General features: G+C 44.5%; 1 protein-coding gene across 1 annotated transcript; it reads left to right on the top strand.

Annotated features, from left to right (window-relative positions):
• Positions 1-5,364: 5,364 nt before the first annotated feature.
• On the top strand, positions 5,365-7,956 carry LOC123828159 (nuclear body protein SP140-like protein). Its single transcript, XM_045852801.1, has 5 exons — positions 5,365-5,513; positions 6,206-6,311; positions 6,612-6,689; positions 6,912-7,043; positions 7,797-7,956. Exons 2-5 carry the CDS (start codon positions 6,291-6,293, stop codon positions 7,872-7,874), a joined length of 309 nt encoding a protein of 102 aa, XP_045708757.1. The 5' UTR covers positions 5,365-5,513; positions 6,206-6,290; the 3' UTR covers positions 7,875-7,956.
• The last annotated feature ends 14,040 nt before the right edge of the window (positions 7,957-21,996 follow it).

Below are 21,996 nucleotides of genomic sequence, written 5' to 3'. Positions count from 1 at the left end.
CTCTGGGACTTCATCTAACACTGGGAATGTGAGGTCCAGAACTTTACATTATTTGATGTTCTGGGTCTTTCAAACACCTGGACATTGGGACATTTCACCCACTGTGTTTAGTAAAGAGAAATTACTGTTGGGTCTAGTCAATGACTACTGTAATGTCTCTACCATTCTCTATTGGTATGGAGTTACTTTATCTGGATTACTTGAAGGAGTTAGAAACTTCCAACACACAGGTCCTATCCTTATCTCTGGGTGCAACACTTTGTAGCAATCAGGTTCAATTTTTCATATATTTTCTGTCTTTTGATCAAGAACCAATGTGACTCAAACTGGCAGATCTCAGAATACACTACTACCTTGGTGGGTCCTCTGTATCTCCCAGATTTTCTCTTGTTGGTGGAGACCCTGGTTTCTGGAAATTTCAATATCGATCTTGGCACCACATGACAGCTTCCTGTCGTCAGAGGGCTACCTATACTTTCTGGTGACAACTGCTGTGTGTTGTCATGTAATCTGAAATAATCAGCCAGACCAACCATTTATTATATGCTAATGTTTGCTAAAAAGATAACAAATGTTCTCTTTTCCTAAGTGAAACCATACTCATTTATTTATTCCTTCAACATACAGTTACTGAAGTGCATAGAAATGCCCAGTGTCCATGAAGAAGATAGAAATAATATCCCTGCACTTGAGGATTGTTTCAACTTCAATGATCTATTATGTAACAATAAGTACTGGGGATCAGGGACTCTAGAGTACCCAAGAGACAGGCAGTGACATGATCATTTCTCAGGTCACTTGACAGTGGATCACACTAGTGTGTGACTTCTCTGCCCTGGGTGAGATAAAGCTGAGGCTGCCTGACGGAAAAGAGGCCATGTCATTCTACTGAAGGTACAAAAGCACTGCAAGTGTAGTGTACTGTGGTTGGTTTCCTGTGAAAAGTCAGATAGGTTCCATCTTGCAATTTGGATGAATGGAGAGGGGTGTGATCTTCTGGAAGAAGAATTGGAATATGGAGGACCTTGAATTTATTTTTATCATTAGGGTGGTGGCTTAAAAGAGCTGCAGGTGGTGGTGGATTTCTTCTCTGGGACATGTGCATGGTTCCCAGGACCCTGAATAAGAGATGGTGACCCAGAGGGTCCTGTCATACTGCCAGTAACCAACGGTCTGTGGGGAGGAGAAAACAACTGTTCCAGGAAGAGTAGCCTCACTCCTGTTAATAATAATGTTTCCTAGGATAGATATTACAGGCCAATTCAACAATGACTTACAAGATTCTCATGCATTAATAACCACAGTGGCTCAGGCTAAATCTCAATTTAGGCTGTACTAGAGTCACCTTTGGAAAATGACATTACCTGAATCCCACTCTAAACAAAATGTTGATTTAAGTGTTCTGAATTATGACTTAAACATTAGAATTGTTAAATAGTCTCCAGATGCTTTTCATACATAAGCTACTCGTTATATGATTTAAGGAGAGTGCCAATGCCTAAGCCCCACCCAGATCAATTGATCAGAATTTCAGACATTGGAACCAGGGACGTTATTACTTTACATGCTCTCCTATGACAATTCAAGTGTGCAGATGGGCTGAGAAAGAAAGAGCCAAAGGGATAAGAGTCTGGTCTTGATTAAAAGATTGGGGGTGCAAGATTCTTATGTACTGGTTATGTTTGTTATTTCCTTGTCCTTCTGGGAAGAGGGTTGCCACTTTCTGGAGAGTGAGAAGGACTGTGAGTCCCTACAGTGGAGAGAAGGAAATTGTCTCAGGCCTCCATGATGGAGCAGTCTCAGTCTCCATTGTGCATGTGATTCAAGATTCTCCCAGAACATGGAATGGAAGCTCTTGACAAGATGTCCCTTGGTGACGCATGTACCGGCTCACAGTGTCTGCGGTGTTTGGATGAGATACGAGACAAATTCACATGGACTCCCAAGTTCTGTGGAGGAAAAGGGATGGGATGGCTACTCTCTCAAGGGGAGAGCGTGCCAAGCCTTGCCTTGACGAGATTTTATTGGGTTCAATTTATACAAGAATACAGGTAAGGTTCATTAATCATTGTCAGGCAGTAAGGATCAAACAACAAATAGCATACAAAGAACTTCAAGGGTTTATTCTGAGTCAGGGTCTGTTAGCTAAAGGGCTACAAAACTTTGGGGAACAAAACCATTTCCTGCCTAGACAAGTATCATTTAATTGAGAACATTCTTAGCAAAGCAGGTTTCACAGGATTTTATGTATTTTTTTTTATTTTAATCATTGTTCAAGTACAGTTTTCTCCCTTTTACTCCCATTCCAGCCCACCCACCGAACCCTCCCCACTTCCTCCCATTGGATTTTATGTATTCTTTCTTAGGCTTGCTCACCTGCCCTTTCCAGCATAGGGTGGCACCACCCTGTCTCATTGTTTCAGGCATAAGTCAACCAGGGGCAAGTGAGGCAGCCAAGAGATTAGGAGTCTTCTCACAGACAGAATGAGGACTCAGGCTATGTCAAAGCCGAAGGGTAAGGGTCCATCACCAGCTTTTGCTATAGCCCCCCAAGTCCTTCCTTGGGTTCTCCCCATGATAGTGCCTGTCTTAGGTCGTTGCCCCCTTGGGAAATCTTACCCGTCATTGCCTAACCCACCAAGCATTGGGCGCCAGGCAGGGTAAAGAAAAAGGAGCAGAAGCAGGGCCCCTCCCAGGGAGATAAGCTTTGTCTCCTTAGTGGCTTATGGTCTGAAAGGTCACTCACTCAGCCTTAGCCATGGGGTGCTTACAGCTTCTGAAACCAGGCAGGGTAGTTCCCAACATCCTTGGTTCTTGCACTTTCTCATATATGGACATATTTTAAATTAAAAGAAATGACCAAAGTCCTGATTCCCCCCAAGTGAAGACTATTTATCCCAAATCCCTAAACAAGATTCAAAATACATCTTAGTGGCTTTTTATCTTTATTACTTCCTACATTAAGAGAAATAACATGGCTGTGTACCAAATTACTCTTACTCTGCCCATTGGCTTCAAGAAGGACCTTTCTGTTCTTTGTGTACTGTGGTTGTTTGGTTCATTAGGGTCTCAGCATCCCTGTTTGCCATGGACCCTGCAGAGACAATGGAACCAACACTGGAAGCTTAAAAATTACTGTGAGAAGGAGTGGGGAGTTTTTATTTGCAATAAGAAAAAGTGTATAGACCCAGGTTGGATTCTCAGGTTTTCTGTGGAAGTTGTAGTTTTATGAAATGGAAGCATCAAGAAAGAACAGGTAGTGGATGTGGGGGACAAGAGAATACATTCAGTTTTGACTGCATGAGTTTGGGGTGTGATCCAAGGGCCCAGGAGAAGATGCTGGGTGAACACAGGGATGTGCACAAAGGCAGGAGACAGGCTGGACAGCTGGGAGCTGGCGACATAGCAATAGAACTGCAGCTTTGAAAGTGATTGGATCATCTGGGGCCATTCAAATGGCCAATGATTGGAACCTGAGGGATTCTGTGTAAATGTTGGAGGAGGACAAGGATGGCAAGGGAAAGTGATACAGCAGTGAGTCTGAGGGAGTAATCCCAGGAGAAAAATGGCACAGAATGCATGTGTTTGGAGAAAGCAGAAGTAGTCAAAGTACACAAGGGTGGAAGTTGTCATCCTTGCCTCCTCCTGTTCCTCAACAGCCCACTTCCCTCCACCCAGCACTCATCAATGTGGGGGCCAGTCTCCAAACCAATCACATTTATGTCACCTCAGATGGTCACAGAAGGGGAGGAATTTCTCCACCCTGGGATAGATAGGATGTTTCTATCTGGGATAGAATAACCCTCCAGTGATTCTCAAACTACCTGGGTTTTCTCAGAAGGCAGAACCAAGAAAGCAAAAGAGGCTCGTATCATTCCTGATTGATCCACACTCATATGTAATTACTGACTTTTCGTTTTAAAAGCGTACTACAAAGTGTTTTTTTTGTTGTTGCAATCACCTCCTGTTCATCCTATTGATGAGGGTGGGATGTCCACCAGACATTTGAGAGATGGGAAGTAATGGCATCTGTCACTGCACAGATGGGTTGACCGGTGTTATTAGTCATGTCTACTCCCAGACCAAGGAAGAAGGGCAGAGCCAGACCCACAGGCCTCACTAAGGTTTCCCTGCATAGCTGAGTAGACAACCAGGGGCTGGGAGGGTGAGGGGGATCCCATGTTTCCATAGGAGGCTGTGGCTGGTCTATGTGAAAAAATTCCATGGCTGACAGAGAACTGAAACCTGATGTTCCAACATGGGCAGGTCAGTGGTAGTCCCTTAACAAGGAGCATTATTTAGCTGTGGGACCCTGTCCAGGACAGCAGGGTGGGTAGAGGCACATGCACACAGGCCCTCTAAGACCATCTCAATGTTACCAGATGTCACAGCAGCACCTGACAGTGAGCTTTAATATTAGTCCTTACACTGTGCTTCCTTCATTAAGAAAGAGCTCAGCCACAGGCCAGGTCTTTGCCATGAACCCACGTGTTTGTATATAATACAGTGTATCTTCATATCTGCTCTGTAAATTTAATTGGGTTTAATGGGAAGGAGTTGTACTACAAGACTTGGATGCAAATGCTGTCAAATTTTATCTTCTCCAAATACAATGAAATGTAGTTATTTATATTGAGACAGGTAACACTACAGTTTTAGTTGAGTACTTTAGTGGGGGAAAGAAGACCTTCACATTGTTTATGCAACAATGCAATTGTTACTGCCTGGCCACAGAGAGATGGAGCCTCCACACCTTACATGCCAAGCTGAGTCATGGGGCATCTTCCTCAGGCTTTTAGAGCCAAAGGCCTCCATCCTCCCAGGTACCACCTGGCCATGTGTCATGGTCTTTCCAACCCAAAGGCAGTGCCACAGGCCCTGGGTCCCTCTGGGCAGTGAATCTACAGTCCAGGAAGCCCTAACAGGCCATTCAACTCATGGAAGCCGACAGCCAAGAATACAGGATGCAGTGCTTTCTCAAATGTTTATTCCATCTTATTAGTTTCTCAACATACCCCTTTTCCAACAGTAATGTTAGTCACTGTGGTGTAAGCAAATGGATTTAACACTTTATTTCAGAACCTCATTCTATCTGCAAGGTAATGAGATGATTCAGATTCTTATGAAATCATCCTCTTGTTTTGTTGCCTGTGGTTCTGTGTTAGGATCTCTGGTTTAACAGAAAAAAACGTCTCCAGTCTGGTCACAAAAGCTTCTCTTGAACTTCACAGCAGAACAAGAATCTTTCTTCTGAAACCCCCATTTTGTGCTCTCCTTCACAGCTCAGTGAAACACAGAGGAGTCCCTGAAGGTTCGCACAAAGGCCATGAGTCCTAGATTCCCACAGTGCTGGTTGTCAGAAGCTCATGGGGATGTGGTCATTGTTTTATCTTCTAGGTGGAAAACTCAGGCAAATGTGTAATCTGCCAGGATGGAGGAAAGCTCGTTGGCTGTGGTACTTGTCCCAGAGTCTTTCATGAGGGCTGTCACCTCCCACCTGTGGAGACTAGAAGGTTTGTGAGATGCAGACCCCTTCTCTCATTTTATAGACCCTTCTTCCTGCAATGCTCACTCCCCTCTGCGGGATTCTTCCTTGTGTCCTGATGGGGACAGAGCTGGGCTGGAGGTACAGGGGTCAGCAGTATGATCCCAGGAGCTGTTGAAAGATGCTGGCAGCAGGAGGGAAACATCCTCTAGCCTCTGGGAGGCTGAGGCCAATGGCTGGGTCCTTTGCCTTCATAATGTCACTGTCCTTTCCAGAACTCTCCCAGCACAAACCCCTTTTTTACAGAAGTGGAAATGCCAGCTCTTTGTGTTTTGTGTTTATTTAGAAAAGGAAGGATACATGGTCTGGTTTCCTCATTGTGCATGTTCTCAACAGGCTAATGGAAGCCTGAGGCCTCCAGGAGTTAGGGCACAGTTTCAAGCACTCTGGTCTGGTGGGTAGTGTTCCTGGTGCTCTCAGCCGCTCAGATGGGGAAAGGAGAACCCACCACTCACCCTGACACTACCCTCCATCCACTTACCCTCTATGACTACCCTCTATGGGAGGAGGGTCATCACATAAAAAATTGTAGAGAGCCTGAGAAGTGTATCCATCCTTCTTGTTTGCCTACTGGCCATTCGTGAAAGGAGAACAGTGGTAGCCATAGTGATAGTGACAGTTTCTGGTCCTTTCCTTGCTCATTTATATCTGACATCTCAGGAATGCTTGGAAGTGCACATACTGCACAATAGGAAATCCTCCAAGCCAGCAACATGACAGTGAATCTGAAGTCCTGGTGAAGGTTATGGGGTCTGAAGAGAAGCTGGTAAGTTGAATTTGAACCTTAAGCATTCTCCTTTCTCCTCACATGTAAGAAGTCCATCAATCACAGGTTGAGGGGGTGGATGCCAAGTGGTACCTAGTTTTCTGATAGCACCTCAACCATGCTGCAAACTCACCAGACCTGTTTGCAGGAAAATACTCAGCCATTACCTGTTAGTGTCCAAGAGCAATACCAGTTTGGGGAAACTTCCAGAAGACTGGGGTAGGCATGCGTGTGTCTGGACATGCCTATGGGCTCATTCTCTCCAAGCTCTTTTTAATTCACTGCCTTTTTCTTTTGCAGAAATGTGCGTTCCTCCTCTTAAATGTCTATGGCCCTTTAGAGAGCAAAGTTTTCCCAAATATTCCACATGAAAATTATGTGAGTAACAACAACAAATCATCAATACAGGCTACCATAATGTTATCTGACCTTGACACGGGTTCTTGTGGGATTTGTGATCTGAAGTCCCCGGGAGAGAAAACATGAGCTGCCTGTATCTTCACCTTGGATTTCTGCTGGATTTGATGGGAATATTTCATAGTGCAATAGGCAGCCATTGCACTATGTCAGTAACTCTCTTATTGATATATTTCTCACCAGGTTGAAGAGGCTTCTCGATGTCTAAAGAAACTTAGGAAGTTGGACGAAATCAAGGAGAAACTAAATAAGGGAGACTACGCCCGTGTGGGATATTTTGTTCTGGCCATGAATGAATTCTTTACTATCCCCAGTGTAAGTGGCTCCCCTGTTTCCATTTCATTTTCCTCCCATTAAGTCACTCTGCCTTCATTTCCTGGTGCTGGGAAATTTTAGAGTTTCTCTCATCGTATGAAAGGCCATATAAGCAAGGGTTCAGGAAGTGAGTAAGTTTTAAAATTCAGGATTTATGCTCACCAGGGAGAGTAACAGTTAGTCAGAAGGTTTCTCTGTAACCAGAACCCCAGTCCCCTGAGGGTTCATTCCCCTCTGAAACGGTGATCACGTGCGCACAGAGAACAGTCACTTCCTTCTGCTCCAAACCTAAGGAGAGAATTTTGCCCTAAAGTCATTCTGTTGTTCTTGCCTCTCCCCAAATATACTCACTCAGAACTCTCAGGGATCCCAAACTGCAGAGTCCTTTGCATGTGAATGGACTATATACTTAACAGGGGGACTCAAGAGGGGAATAGAAGTGACAAGGTGAAAGGAAGGTTACTGGTTGTACATAGACATCTGTGATATTTGATTGTTACTAAGATCTTAGATTACTTTTCTAATTCTCACTGAAAGAGACAACCCAAACCTAATGAGTAAGAGTCCTCCAGTGTAGTAATGATTTCCCATTTCTGTCTAGTCAGCTAGAAGTAATCATGTTCTTAGGAAACAAGTTACTCTTAGATGCATGTGTTTTTAGACTTAACCTGGTTAAGAGTCCCTGTCATTGTCAGTTGCAAGGTATCTAAGGACACTGATAATGAGTGCTATTATCTTTGTTTTTTTTTCTAGTGCAATGATGCAGAATTCACTAAGGATGATTTTAAGAAGACTTTCAAAAAACAGTTTGCTATTCAGGAGACAAATTAGAACAGTGCACTGATGTAGTTGATGCTGTTCGCATCCTGAAAAGTCCTACTTTCAGGCAGATTTCTTTTTTTTCTTCCATTGTTGTTCAAGTACAGTTTTCTTCCTTGCCCTCACCCCTTTCCACCACCCCAGCTCCCCCACTTCCTTCTCCTGGTTCCACCCTGCCTTGTTATTGTCCATGTGTCCTTTATAGTTGTTCCTGTAAAACCTTCACCCTTTTCTCCCATTATCCCTTCCCCTGTCCCTTCTGATCACTGTCAGCCTGTTCTCAATTTCAGTGCGTTTGGTTATATTTTGCTTGCTTGTTCCTTTTGTTGATTAGGTTCCAATTAAAGGTGAGATCATACGGTATTTGTCTTTCACCATCAGGCAGATTTCTTATGCCCTGGCAACTATGTGGGTTGGCTGCCATGCCACCTCTCCCCAGGGTATTGCTTTGGGCAAATGAAGCCATAATCACCTGAAAGTTACATCTCTTTGGCCTGGGGGTTGGTCCCCATCCCCAAAGATGAACCAACTATGTGCAGTGATTGTGTTCCCATGCCCCCAGGGATTCAGGCTAGAGCTATTGTCCCGCTGAGAGCACATCCTTACTTAGCTTTCCCCTCCATGGTATCCAGCTTCCCTTACCCTCTTCCTCCCAAGAGAATTCTCACAATAAATTACTTATTCAAGAGACTTTATCTCAGGCTTTGCTTTTAGGGAGCCCACCTTAACACAATGGTCTTAGCAAGCCAGTCCTAGGCATGGACTAGGCCAATACTTGCCCCATAGTCTGTGGATGGAAATGAGGGCAGTTCTTACAAGAAAGGAGTGTGCAGATTGTACACAGTAACAATTTCCTGAGTTCTCCAGCAAGGAGACCTATGGCAAATTATTCAAATAGCCAAATGCATGATAAAGAAAATACACAGAAATACTAAGAGTTTTTAATAGAGTGTCTCAGTTGATATCTAGGAGCCCAAAACATCATAACGGCCCCTGTTAGAAGACATTTATGAAAGTAAGGTGATGTCCATCTAACAGTGAGTCCACTCAATCCATGGAACCACCCAGCAGTCATCTCCCATGATTTCAAATGTATAATAAGGACACACATAGCAGTTGGCCAACCTGGTTTTTTACCCTATCATTTCTTAACCTAGGAAATAACAACTGTCCAAGGGAAGGCCAGATGGAAGGCTCTGAAACGGAAGTTTTCTTTGGTGAAAATAGTAAGTTGAAGGCAATATCGTACCCCCTGGAAAAGGAGGGAATGACATAGGTTGATGACACCTGCAAAGATTTAAGGAGGCAAGAGTTGTAATGTCCATGTGATTCAGCAGTCTGGCTTAAGCAAAAAGCTAGGTGATTGCTGACTACTAGATGACTAATAGAAATGTGAGCAAAGGGGGAGCCTTTTAGCACCCAGAACTCAGGACTGGGTGGACTGCATCCTGCTTGTAGAAGTCCTTTAAGACAGAGCCCAATGACTGGTCTGCTCTTCTGCTCTTCAAAGCTACTCATACTGTAGCAGGAAAAGAAACCCCCCATGAAAAAGTTTCTATGCTCTGTAACACTTGCAAATAGGTAAGGAGCCGTCACCAAGGCAATGGCCAGTCATCTCAAGGTCATACACTAACTCCCATGATAAGCTCCTGTGCTCTGTAGCTTCTGCAAATTTTTCCTCCTGCATTTTGCTCCTTTGTCTCCCATATGAGGTAACTAGACCTAACTTCTGCATTTAGCTTCTGTAACTTTGCTTCACCACATAGGCAGGAAGCCTGGGACTATTTAAACCGCAGGAAAATAAAAATCGGGGGCTCAGGATTTTGGGAAATTAACACCTCCCCCTTGAGCCCATGTGCATAATAAAGTTTGTGCTTCATTATCTCCCTAAGTGTGAAAGTGATTTTCTGCAACAATACCATCTGACCAGAGAGCTCAGTTGGCAGTTTTACCTGAATTGGGTCCCTAGTCACACTGTACCAACCATAGAGCCCATTCTACTACCCAGGCCAATCAGAGAAGCATATTTGCAGGCCCACTCAACTGTTGAGTATAGTTCTAGTCCTGGCCATTTTGAAGGCTTTGCCAGAGAACCCTGGCAGCCTTGACAGCAAGCCTATGGTTCAGCTGATATGTGGAGCCAGGTCTATAATTCTTTCTAGCAAGACAGCCCAGGCTATGACCCTGTCCAATTGACTAACACAGACTGTGGCCTCACCCATTCATGGAGCTAGTCAATGAGCCCACACAATCATAGAGCACAGTTTGTAACCCATCCAATGAGGGAGACAGGAGAGTGATTCTGCCCACCTGTGTAACAGTCTCTATCCCCACCCAACTGTAGGATGGAGCTGGAGGCCTCTCCCAACTAGAAAATCTTGCCAATAACCACATCCAATAGCAGAGCACCGCTAGCAATTTATGGTAACTTATTTTGTAGCCCAGCCTGTAACCTGGCCAACTTCAGGAAACACCCATTGGCCTCACCAGATCTCAGATAACATTCCAGCGCCCACTATGACTATGAAGCTCTCCTTGTTGCCTCAACTGAACATGAAATCCAGCTAGAGGCACCATCAAGCTAGGGAACATGGTCTGAAACTCCACCCACACAGGAGCCATTGTAAAGCCCAGCTTGTAATCCTGACCATTTTCAGAGTCCTACAAGGCACTACCATACCATGAAACAATCTGAAACGTCACCCAAATATAGGTGATTGCTAAGCCCATCTAGCCTCAGAGCACAGCTAGCAGCCTGACTTGATCAGGGGAGCCCAATCAGCAGAGCCACCAAAACACAGTTCAGCCAGCTTCCAGTCACCACCTTCAGAGCACAGGCAATGGCCTTCCCAACAAAGACCCTGATAACTTTCCCCACCTCCCTATGGATCTTATCATCTCCCTGTCCTGTGTTCCAAACTGAGCTGACTAATGAAACCATTTTTTTTGGTGAAGAAAGTCTGTAAATTTGGGAAAAGGAGACCGCTTAATTATATGCACTGATACCAACACAGGAATGAAATTTTTAGGTAAACATGGCATTACAAAAGAAAACTAATAAACTATAATAACTACCCTAAAACATGGAAATCTATAAACTGCCTGACAAAAAATTTAGAAGAATCCTCTTAAAGAAGTTAATGAAGTACAAGATCCCACAGACAGCTAACTAAATGAAAAAATGAGAAATTTAACAAAAAAAAGAAATTACAAAAGAACACCAAAAATCCTACATTGAAGCAAACATTAAATGCACGGAAGTACTTAATAGTAAGCTGTAACAGCAGACTCAGTCAAGCAGGGGAAAGAGTCAGGGAACTAGAAGAAAGGTTATTTAAAATTATGCAGTTGGAGGAGCAAGCCGAAGAGGTAAAAAGCCTACAGGACTTATAAGACATTAATAAGAAAACTATATTAGCATTATGGGAATCCCAGAAGGAGAAGAATAAAAGAAATGTAAAGTGTGTTTAAAACAATAATGGTGGAAAATTTACCATGCATGGAGCAAAATGGACTTTCAGTTCCATGAAGCCCAATAGACCCAATAGGGAGAAGCTGAAAAGGGCAACCCACACACACTTTGTGGGTTCAAAGTCAAAGACAGAGAGAGGATTTTAAAGGTAGCAAGACAAAAGTGACTTGTGAAAAACTCACATAAGAACATTAGTGGATTTCTCAATACAAATTTTCAGGCAGGAGAAAGAGGAATGATATATTCAATACACTGAAAGAAAAAATCCATCAACTAAATATAGTACCCAGCAAAGTTGTCCTTAGGAAATAAAGGAGAAGTAGACTTTCCCAAACAAACTGGAACTGAACGCATTCATCACCAGTAGACCTGTCTTATGAGAAAAGTTAAAGGGCTTCCTTTAAGCTAAAATAAAAGGATGTTAATTAATGTCAGAAAAACATATCAGTGAATAAAACTTCCTGTGACTGTAAATATACAGTTGAAGTCAGATTCTCTGATATTGTAATGGTGTTATATAATCCATTACAACTATACTTTAAAAGTTAAAAAAAACAACTGTATTAAAAATATCCAGAACTATAATAATTCATTATTGGGTACACAATGTTAAAAAGATGTAGCCTTGACTTGTGTGATTCAGTTGGTTGAAACATCATGCCATGAATGGAAAAAGTTGCAGGTTTGGTTCCCCCCAGGGCAGATGCCTATGTTGCAGGTTTGGTCCCAGTCAGGGTACATACGAGAGGCTACAGACTGATGTTTCTCTCTCACATCATTGTTTCTACCCCACATCTCTTTCTTTCTCTCTCTCTGCCTCTCATCACGTCAATTGACATATCCTCAGTTGAGGATAAAAAAAAGTAAATTCTGATCTCTATAATCTTAAATATAAGTGGGGAGAAGTAAAACTATAAAGTTTCTTTATGTTATCAAATTCAAGTTGTTATCAGCTTAAAATAAAAATTACAAATACATGATATTTTATTAAGCATCATGATAACCACAAAGCAAAAACCTGTAGCACATACTCCAAAGATTATGGTATATGAGACAAAGTATATTGCCACAAATGAGCAAATCACCAGAGAGGACAGTAAGAAAGCCAGGAACAACGTCTGTACAAAAAACAATAAGACAAGAATGAATAATAGTGGAGAAGTTTAATACCCCACTGTCAACAGTGGCTAGATCATTGAGAATTAATAAGAAAACCTCAGATATGAATGACACTACAGCCCAAATGAACCTAAGAGATATATACAGAAGATTTCATCCAACAGTAACAGAATACACATTTTCCTTAAGGAGACACAAACATCTTCTGGGATAAATTATATGTTAGGCAACAAATAAGTCTCAACACATTCAAGAAGACAAAAAATTATATTGTGTCTTTTCCAACCATGATGTTATAAAACTAGAAATCAGTAACAAGAGAAAAGTTGGGAAATTCACAAATACATTGAAATGCAATCCCTATCATGATTCCAATGGGTCACTTTACAGTAATAAAAAAAATCTTAAAATTCTTATGAGCCACATAAGATCCAGAATAGTCAAAGGGATTTTGAGAATGGCAAGCAAAGCTGTAGGCATCACATTTCCTGAATCAAACTATATTTCAAAACTCTAGCAAGCAAAATAGTATGGTCCTGGTATTAAAACAACACATAGACAAATGCAAATGAATTGAGAACCTAGAAATTAATTCATGTATATGCAGTTAACTAATATTTGACGACAGAGCCAGAGTATTCAATGGGGGATAGGACAGTCTCTTCAGTAAATGATGTGAGGAAAAGTAGATAGTCATATGAAAAAGAATGAAATTGGACTCCATCTTACACTACTAAGATAAATTAACTCAAAATGGGTTAAAGATGTAAATGTAAGACCGGAAACCATAAGACTCCTAGAAGAAAATTAGGGAAAAGGGATTTGATGTTGGTCCTGAGAGTGATTTTATATATGTGACACCAAAAGCACAAGCAATATAAGTCAAAATAATCAATTGGGATGACATCAAACTAAAAAACTTCTGAATGATGACAACAACAACAACAAGTAATCAACAAAACAAAAAGACAATCTGCAAAAAGAGAGATAATACTTGCAGACCAATGTGCCACTGATGAAGTGTTTTCCAACTGTTTTTTAACCTCTTGGCAAAGTTCACTTTTGAATCCAATGTCCCAAAAGAACCTGGCTGGCCAGGCTTGCTGAGGGGCCAGTGTCTACACTAACGTCCCCTTCACACCTCACACAAAGAGTATAAGTTGTCCACCTAAAGAAACTGGGCATATGGGGCTGGATGGCCAGAGAAAACATGACTGACTGGTGACACCCACCCAGAGGACCCCACAGGTAGTCCATGCTGTCTAATAGGAGGAATGGGACAGTCCCAGGCCAGTCAGAGGAGCTGCAGATCCTGGAGTTTTTTCAATGGAGCAGGTTGACTGTGCTCCCATTGCTCTGTGCTGTGGACATAAAGGCTGAGTGGTCATTATGTTAGAAGGGAGAGTGTCTGCCCCACCCCACTGGACAGCCAAGAACAAACAAGGTCACTAAGTTGTCATACTTGTCTGTCCCATTTACCTAGTCTCAGATGTGGGCTGTTTGCTGAGATGTTGGGGAGCTCAGCTCTGGTATTTTCTGGGGTGGGGGGGGTAGGGGTGTGTGACTGCAGGACCTGGAGCTCCTGAGGTCCTGAGGCTCTTGGTAAGGACCCATCACCCTAACCTCCCAGAGGGGGCTCCTCTGGGTGTCAGCTCACATGCTGCTCTGCTTTGCTGGAGAGAAGCACCTTCTGTCTGAGAGGAGGGGACCTGGTATTCTCTGATTGTCTCTGTGTGAACTGGGTGGGGAGATGTCCCTGCAAGTCTTGACAAAGGCCCGCGTCAGAGTGCAGGGACTGAGTGCTGTGTCTGTGTTTCCTAATAGGCCAAAGTGTCACTTATGCACACACTTGGGTGTTTTCATTCCCTGGTTACATGCACAGGGAGTGAGAACAGAAGGAGGCAGAGGGAGGACTATGGCCTGAAACCCCTGGAAAGAGACAGCTTTATAAATAAATCCTTCAAGCTAAAACCAAATTTGATAATCCTTAATCAATCTCTTCCCTTAGCAAAGAACGCATATTGTTAGGCTTCTCAGCAGCAACTGATCTGTCTCATCCTTGGGTGGTTTTCAAGTATTCACTCCAACTGAAATTCTAGAATAAACCATGTTTTTTCACCAGACTTATCGTTTGCTGTCTTATTTTGTTTATAAAGGAGACCATTCTAAATAGTTGTGTGTTTCTGCTCCAGTGAACATAGAAGTACAAAGTGTATCTAGCCTGGCTTGCACCTCTCCTAACAAATATGTGCCTCTGATGCTCTGCACAGCAGCATCTCTCCTCCTGGTGGACCTGGGCTCTGGGGCACTGGACCCACTGGCATCTCCAGAAACCAGAATGAGGCTGAGCGTGGGAATGGGCACAGCAGATCTGCTGCTTACATGCAAGGACGAAGCTTTCTGCTTCTGATCTGTAGGAGTGAGCTCCTACTGAGCCATTCTCTTGCAGAAAACAGCTGGAAACCCTGGGTAATATTTGGAGAATAAGGCTTGAAACTCAAGAAAGTGAACAAAAACAGGACAATTCTGCAAGGAAGTCAAATCTCACAAGTAGCAAACATGTGATGTTGCTAGTGTACTATCACCAGACTCTGAGAGTAGCCTCAGGCTTGTGGGGTGGTCAACACTTTGGTAGAAAGTCCACCTTCTTCCTGGTCAGCAAAGTCAGGCAACCAGTCTGCCTGGGGGGGGGGCCAGAGGGTAATCCCAGAAATGAGAAGTTCATAGAGAAACCTCAAAATACCAGCATTCTCCCTGGTAAAATCTCGATCAAGGGACATGGCTTAGATGTGTGCCAAAAATAACCCCCTAAATCTCAACCCCCAGAAGTGGGTTTATCCACATGGCCTCTGACTGCTCCAATCAACTGCTTGCACACACACCACCCCAGAGGCTGTTGTCCCTGTGCACTTGAGCTCTGAGGAGCACAGAGCCCTGGCCTCTCCAGCATGGTGAGCCCAGGGCGACCTGCCAGGGAGCAAACTCACCTTTCACAGAACTCCCAGCCTGAGAGTGTCCCCAGGAAGAAGGGAGGTCAGGGGGGATCAGGAGCCCTGTTGGTTGATATACCACCTTGTAGAAGGGGGACATTGAGGCAGGGCCTGAGTGTTCCCACTTAAGTCCTGGTGCCCCTCCCTCTTCATTCCTACATCCACAGGGGTACAGCAGGACTTAATCCTCTGGCCCAGGTGTTGCCGTTGGTGCCACTTTGCTTCTTCGTGTCCTTGAATTTTCAGGTTGGGACTCCCTACACCATCTTGGGGACAAACCTCTATCCCCACAGGATATCATAGGCTGGAGACTCAGCCCACTACTGATTGGAAGCTGCTCCTGGTGAAGCTAAGGAAGCCCATCCCCTCCCCGAGTCCCCCTACATTGCGTCCCTCCTCAGTCACTGCCTCTCCTCCTTTCCAGGTTTCCAGGACCCATAGTTCAGGGAATTTCCCTGAAAACAGGAGTGGTCCCTGTTGTCAGTGCTCCTTGCCACCCGGGAAAATGGTCCAAGTACTTCCTTTTGTCTCCTTCTCATCAATCCAGCTGGACTGTTAGGGGGGGTCCGCCTGCTTCTGAAGATGGTCTTGTCTGGGTCTTAACTTGGCCTCATGTGACCTTGTTTTCAGAATCAAAAACCTTTTCTTTATGCACAGAGCACCCCCCAATCCCACAGATACCACTGCTGTTCCCAGATTCAGGTTTGTGCCAGCTTTCTCTCTCCCCACAAATGTGTCCCATGCTCTTTGGCTAGAGCAGGCTCAGTAGAAGACTGTCCACCCAGGAGGCTGGCCACTGTGGATTTCCCACCCAGCCGACTGCTCTCCACCTCTCATTCATGTGGTGATTTGGTGACTCTAAGCAAACTCAGGGAAGAGCTGGCACATTTATGCCAACACCAAGAATGGTGGTGTCCTAGTCTGCTGGCTGCCTGCTGGGCACAGGAGAAAGAGTGTGAGGGAAGAAGGTAAAAGGCTGGTGCCATCTGTGTCAGACCTTGTTGGGTCCTATGAACCACGGAGGCCAGGAGCAGAGGACAAGAGTACCCAGCAGAATCTCAGCTTACTAATTTTTCTTTTTCCTTTTTTATCATTCTCATGCAAGGACCTGCTTATTAATTTTATTTATTTATTTTTTAAAAACTATTTTATTGTTGTTCAATTATAATTGTCTGCATTTACACCCCTTCACTATTCCCCCCAATCCAGCCATCCCCACCTTCCTCCCTTGCTTCCATGCCCCCCCATGGTTTTGTCCATGTGTCCTTTATACTTGTTCCTAAAAACCCTTCCCCTCTTCCCCCATTATTCCCTCCCACCTCCCCTCCAGCTACTGTGAGATTGTTCTTAATTTCAATGCCTCTGGTTATATTTTTGCTTGCTTGTTTGTTTTGTTGATTCAGCTCCAGTTAAAGGTAAGATCATATGGAACTTGTCTCTCACTTAGGGACTTGTCCCTCACTGTCCACCTGTCTTATTTCACTTAGCATAATGCTCTCCAGTTCCATCTATGCTGTTCACAAAGGGTAGGAGCTCCTTCTTTCTTTCTGCTGCATAGTATTCCATTGTGTAAATGTACCATCGTTGTTTGATCCATTCATTTACTGATAGGCACCTAGGTTGCTTCCAGCACTAGGCTATTGTAAATTGTGCTGTTATGAACATTGGGGTGCATAGATTCTTTTGGATTGGTGTTTCACATTCTTAGGGTATAATTCCAGGAGTGGAATTGCCAGGTCAAAAAGGCAGTTCCATTTTTAGTTTTCTGGGGAAATTCCATACTGCTTTCCACAGTGGTTGCACTAGTCTGAAATCCCACCAACAGTGCACTAGGATTCCCTTTTCTCCACATCCTCTCCAACACTTGTTGTTTGTTGCTTTGTTTATGATGGCCATTCTGACCAGTGTGGCGTGGTATCTCATTGTGGTTTTAATTTGCATTTTTCTGATGGCTAGTGATGTTGAGCATCTTTTCATATTTCTCTGGGGCCTCTGTATGTCCTCCTTGGAGAAGTGTCTGTTCAACTCTTTTGCACATTTTTGATTGGGTTGTTCGCTTCCTGGAGTGGAGTCATGTGAATTCTTTATATATTTCGGAGATCAAACCCTTTTCCAAGGTATCATTGGCAAATATGTTTTCCCATATAGTGGTTCTCTTTTCATTTTAATGCTGTTTTCTTTAGGCATGCAGAAGTTTTTTAATTCGATGAGGCCCCATTTTTCTGTTCTTGCCTTTATGTCCCTTGCTCTAGGGGACATATTGGTGAACATATTGCTGCATTGAATGTCTGAGATTTTTCTGCCAATGTTTCTCTAGGAGTTTCATGGTATCATGACTTATAGTCAATCTGCCTTGAATACATTTTTTGTGTATGGCGTAAGTTGGTGATTGAGTTTCATTTTGTTGCATGTAGCTGTCCAGATCTCCCAACTCCATTTGTTGGAGAAGCTATTTTTACTCCATTTATGCTTCTGCCCCCTTTGTCAAACATTAGTTGATCATAGAGACTTGGGTTTATTTCTGGGCTGTGTATTCTGTTTCATTGGTCTATGTGTCTGTTCTTATGCCAGTACCAATCTGTTTTGATTACAGTGGCCTTGTAATACAGTTGGATACCAGGTATTGTGATCCCTCCTACTTTGTTCTTTTTTCTCAAAATTTTAAAGAAAAGGATGACTTGAACTCTCCCCTATACACAGTTGGGTGCTCTTTCTTCCATTGTTACACACACAGGGGATCGAGAGCAGGAAGAGCTACAGGGAAGGCTGTGACCCAAATCCCTTGGAAAGATGTCTGTATAAATAAGTCCTTGAAGCAAAAGCCGAATTCAACAACCATAACTCAACCTCCTTCTTTAAGGTGGAAAAAAATTCTTAAGCTTTTCAGCAACAACTTATATGCCTCTTCTGTATAGTTGTTTGTAAGTATCCACTCCACCTTCTAGAATAAGCCATATTTTTTCCTCCAAGCATATTATTTGTTCTGTTATTTTGCTTATGAAATGAGGCCACCACTCTACATAGGCGTGTTTTTTTGCTCCTGGGTGCACAGAAGTACAAAGTGTATCTAGCCTGGCTGTGTGTCTTCTAACAAATATGTGCCTCTGATGCTCTGCACAGCAGCATCTCTTCCTTGGTGGGCAGGGAGTTCAGGGGCACTGGACCCACTGGGTCTCCAGAAGCCAGAACAAGGCTGGGCTTTGGACTGGGCAGTGCTATTCCACTATTTGCAAGCAGGAATGGAGAGTTTTGTTTCTGATCCATAGAAGTGAGTTACTACCCAACCCAATGCTTTCAGAAAACATCTAGAAATTGTGGACAATGGTCAGAGAACAACTGTCTGAGACTTCTGCAAAGTGAACAAAAAGTTGGGTGAGTCTGGAGGTAAAGAGCACCAAGGAAGCAGGCAACATGAGTTGCTTCCTATTTACTGACGCCTGACTCTGTGAGCAGCCACAGTCTGTGTGGTCAGCAGAGCCAGGAAGAACCCGTGGCAACTATGCTCTCAGGGGATGAAGGTGGAAAACCCAGAAGAAAGAAAGTCACAGAGAAAAAACAAAATTCTGTGCATAAACTTGCCCCAAGTATCCTGACATGTGTTCTAAAACAACTGACAGGCAGAGGTGATACAGATGGAAGTAAAAAATACCAGCATTCTTCCTGATAAAAGCTGGATCAAAGGATGTGCCTTAGATGTGTGCCAAAAATAACCCCTAAACCTGAACCCTAGGAGTTGATTTATTCACAAGCCCAGCTGCTGAATCTACCACTCTTTACCCCTCACACACCCTACAGACCACTGTCCCTGTGCACTTGAGCTTGGAGGAACACAAAGCCCAGGCCTCTCCAGCAGGATGAGCCCAGAGAGACCCACCAAGGACCACACTCACCTTTCACAGAACTCCCAGTCTGAGCGTCTCCCCAGAAAGATGGGAGGGCAGGGGGGCCAGCAGTCCTGCTGGTTGATAGGCCACCTCTGAGAAGGGGACACTGGTGCAAGGCCTGAGTGTTCCTTCTGAGGTCAAGGTGCCACCGTGTCCATTCCTACATCCACAGAGGTGCTGCAGGACTCCATCCTCAGCACAGTGGCTGCTGTTGCTGCTGCTTTCTTCCTCCTGCCTGTGAATTCTCAGGTCTGGATTCCCTGCCACATCTCAGGGATAAGCTTCTGTCCCCTGAGGGTCTCCCAGGCTGGAGACTCAGCCCATTTTTTATGTGTGTTTGGAAGCTGCCCCTGGTGAACAAGAGAAGCCCATTTCCTCACTATGTCTTCTGCCCCGTGACCCTTCTTTGCTGTTTCTCCTGCTTTCCAGGTTTCTAGGCCACGTAGCTCAATGTCCTTGAAAACAGGAATCATCCCTGTTGTCATTGCTCTTTGCCACCGTGGAAAATGGAGAGAAAATGCTCTTCTCTCCTTCAAGTCAGCCAAGCAGGACTATTAGGAGTCCACTTGCTCCTGAAGATGGTCTTCTCTGATTCCCAACCTGGGTGGCTCTGACCTTGTTTCCTGGATCAAAAATGTTTGCATCTCCACAGGGGACTCCTGATCCCATAGAAACCACTGCTGTTCACTGAGTAGCATGTGTGCCCAGCTTTCTGTGGTCCCAGGAAAGAGACCCCTTTCTTTGAGCCAGGGCAGCCCCAGTATGGGAGTGTCTTCCCAGGAGGTGGGCAGCTGTGGATTTCTGTGGAGAGCAACAACAATAAAATGGCATTGGTACTATTAAGATAACATAAAATATATTAAACCAAGTGGAGTCACTTATGTTAACTAAAATGGCTGTCAGTCAGTCATGACACTTTGGTTCCAGAGGAAAATTCCCTAAGTCAGAGTAAACGCATCTGGCAAGGAGACAGGTCTGCCCATGTGGTGAGAGAAATGTGTAGCAAGGAGACATACCTACAATATCTACACACATGTTCAAAGAGCTATGTCAGCGCAGTGAGACCACCCACAGCTAGGCTCCTGGGAAATTCCACACTTGGCATTAGGAGTGCCAAGACATTTACCGAAAAGACTCAGAAGGGTGGGGTACAACATTTTCAAGGTATAACTGAGGCAGGTTCCATTCCATTGCTGAGATAGCTGAGCTCCACACACCAGAGTGCTGCTCCCCGCCACGCCGATCTCCCTTGGCAACAGTCACTGGAGGCTCTACCGTTCTGGACTGAGTACTTCTCCTGCCCTGCTGCCCTCCTGACTCTGGACATTTTTCCTTGCAAGACAATGGCAACTCCCTTGCCCACTGTGCTGTCTCTCAGACCTGCAGACTGCGACTCTGGACTCGGGATTGTTATCCCCCTATTGATTGCCGTGTGTGTGGGTTCTATTACTCTCAGGCTGTTAGCGTGTAAGTAGGATATTAATGTATGCTGATGGTCTACTTTGAGTGAATCTGCATTCAATCAAAGATGGGTAAATAGCATAGTTACTGTGTGTGGCTCTTGTCTATTCCTTGGTGCCAGGCTGCTCAGCAGGCAGCTAATCAAACAGTTGCCTGGCTGCCTTATAGGAAAGACTACATCATGAACAAGACGCTCATGACATTTTCCCACGCACCCAACTGCTATCTGCCTGTCATTCACATGGTGATTTGGTGACTCTAAGCAGACTCAGGGAAAAGCTGGCACAGTTATGCCAACACCCAGTGTGATGCTTGCCTAGTCTGCCTGCTGCCTGGGGACAGAGGAGAGAGAGAGGAGGGACACTGGAAACTCAGGAGTCCTCTGTGTCAGACTATGTCTGGGCCATGAGTCCCATGCAGGTTGGGAGCACAGGGCAGCTGTGTCCTCCAGAGGCTCAGCTTACCAGTCTGGAGGGTGGGGCAGATCCCTGTGTGTGCAGCACCTGAGACACATTGAGACCTTGCCCACTAATACAGAAACCATCCTCATTGTCCTGGAATCTGTCCCAGTATGATCAATATTCACTCCTTTGGGGGAAAGAAAGAACATTCATGAAGAGAGGGTAGAACCTTCCCTGTGTCTTAAATTCAGCTGGGCCAGAACCCTTAGTCCCAGCCAGAGGAAGTGAGACTCAGGGACCAAATGTGGAAACCATTGCTCTAAGGTTGGTGCTTCTCCAGCCCTGTGTCCAAACACTGGGACTAGTGCAATTGGCTCTAGGCTCTCCAAGGGTCTGAGTGAAGATCTGAAGTTTCTGTCTTTCCCTCTCTCCCAACAGCCACCTCCACATGGACAAGGGGAACATGGGTTCATTCCCATCCATGTAAGCCCTGCACCCTCTTAGAAGGTTGGGGCAGCTGGGGACAGTGGGTTCACAGGTTGTTTTTGTGTCTTTGCACACACAAGGGGGACTACAGAGGACTGGTTCTGCACCCTCTGGCAGACCGCCTCTTTGGCCTTCCACACCCTGGTTGTCCCTCTTTGTCCTCCATTCCTCCTGCCACTGTCCTGATGGCTGAGGACCTCTATCAATACTCTATGGGGCTATAGAAGGGGAAAGGCAGCCTAGGGCAGCACAGGGGTACTTAGTTTCACTTCTCTTTTCCTCATTTGGGTGGAGTGCATTCAGGGTGAGTCTGTTACATTT

The sequence above is a fragment of the Phyllostomus hastatus genome, unplaced genomic scaffold, assembly GCF_019186645.2.
Source record: "Phyllostomus hastatus isolate PE091 unplaced genomic scaffold, TTU_PhHast_1.1 phas_contig_977, whole genome shotgun sequence".
Taxonomy (NCBI): Eukaryota; Metazoa; Chordata; class Mammalia; order Chiroptera; family Phyllostomidae; genus Phyllostomus; species Phyllostomus hastatus.
The sequence above is the reverse complement of the archived record's forward strand: the minus strand, read 5'-3'. Positions and strand labels throughout refer to the sequence as shown.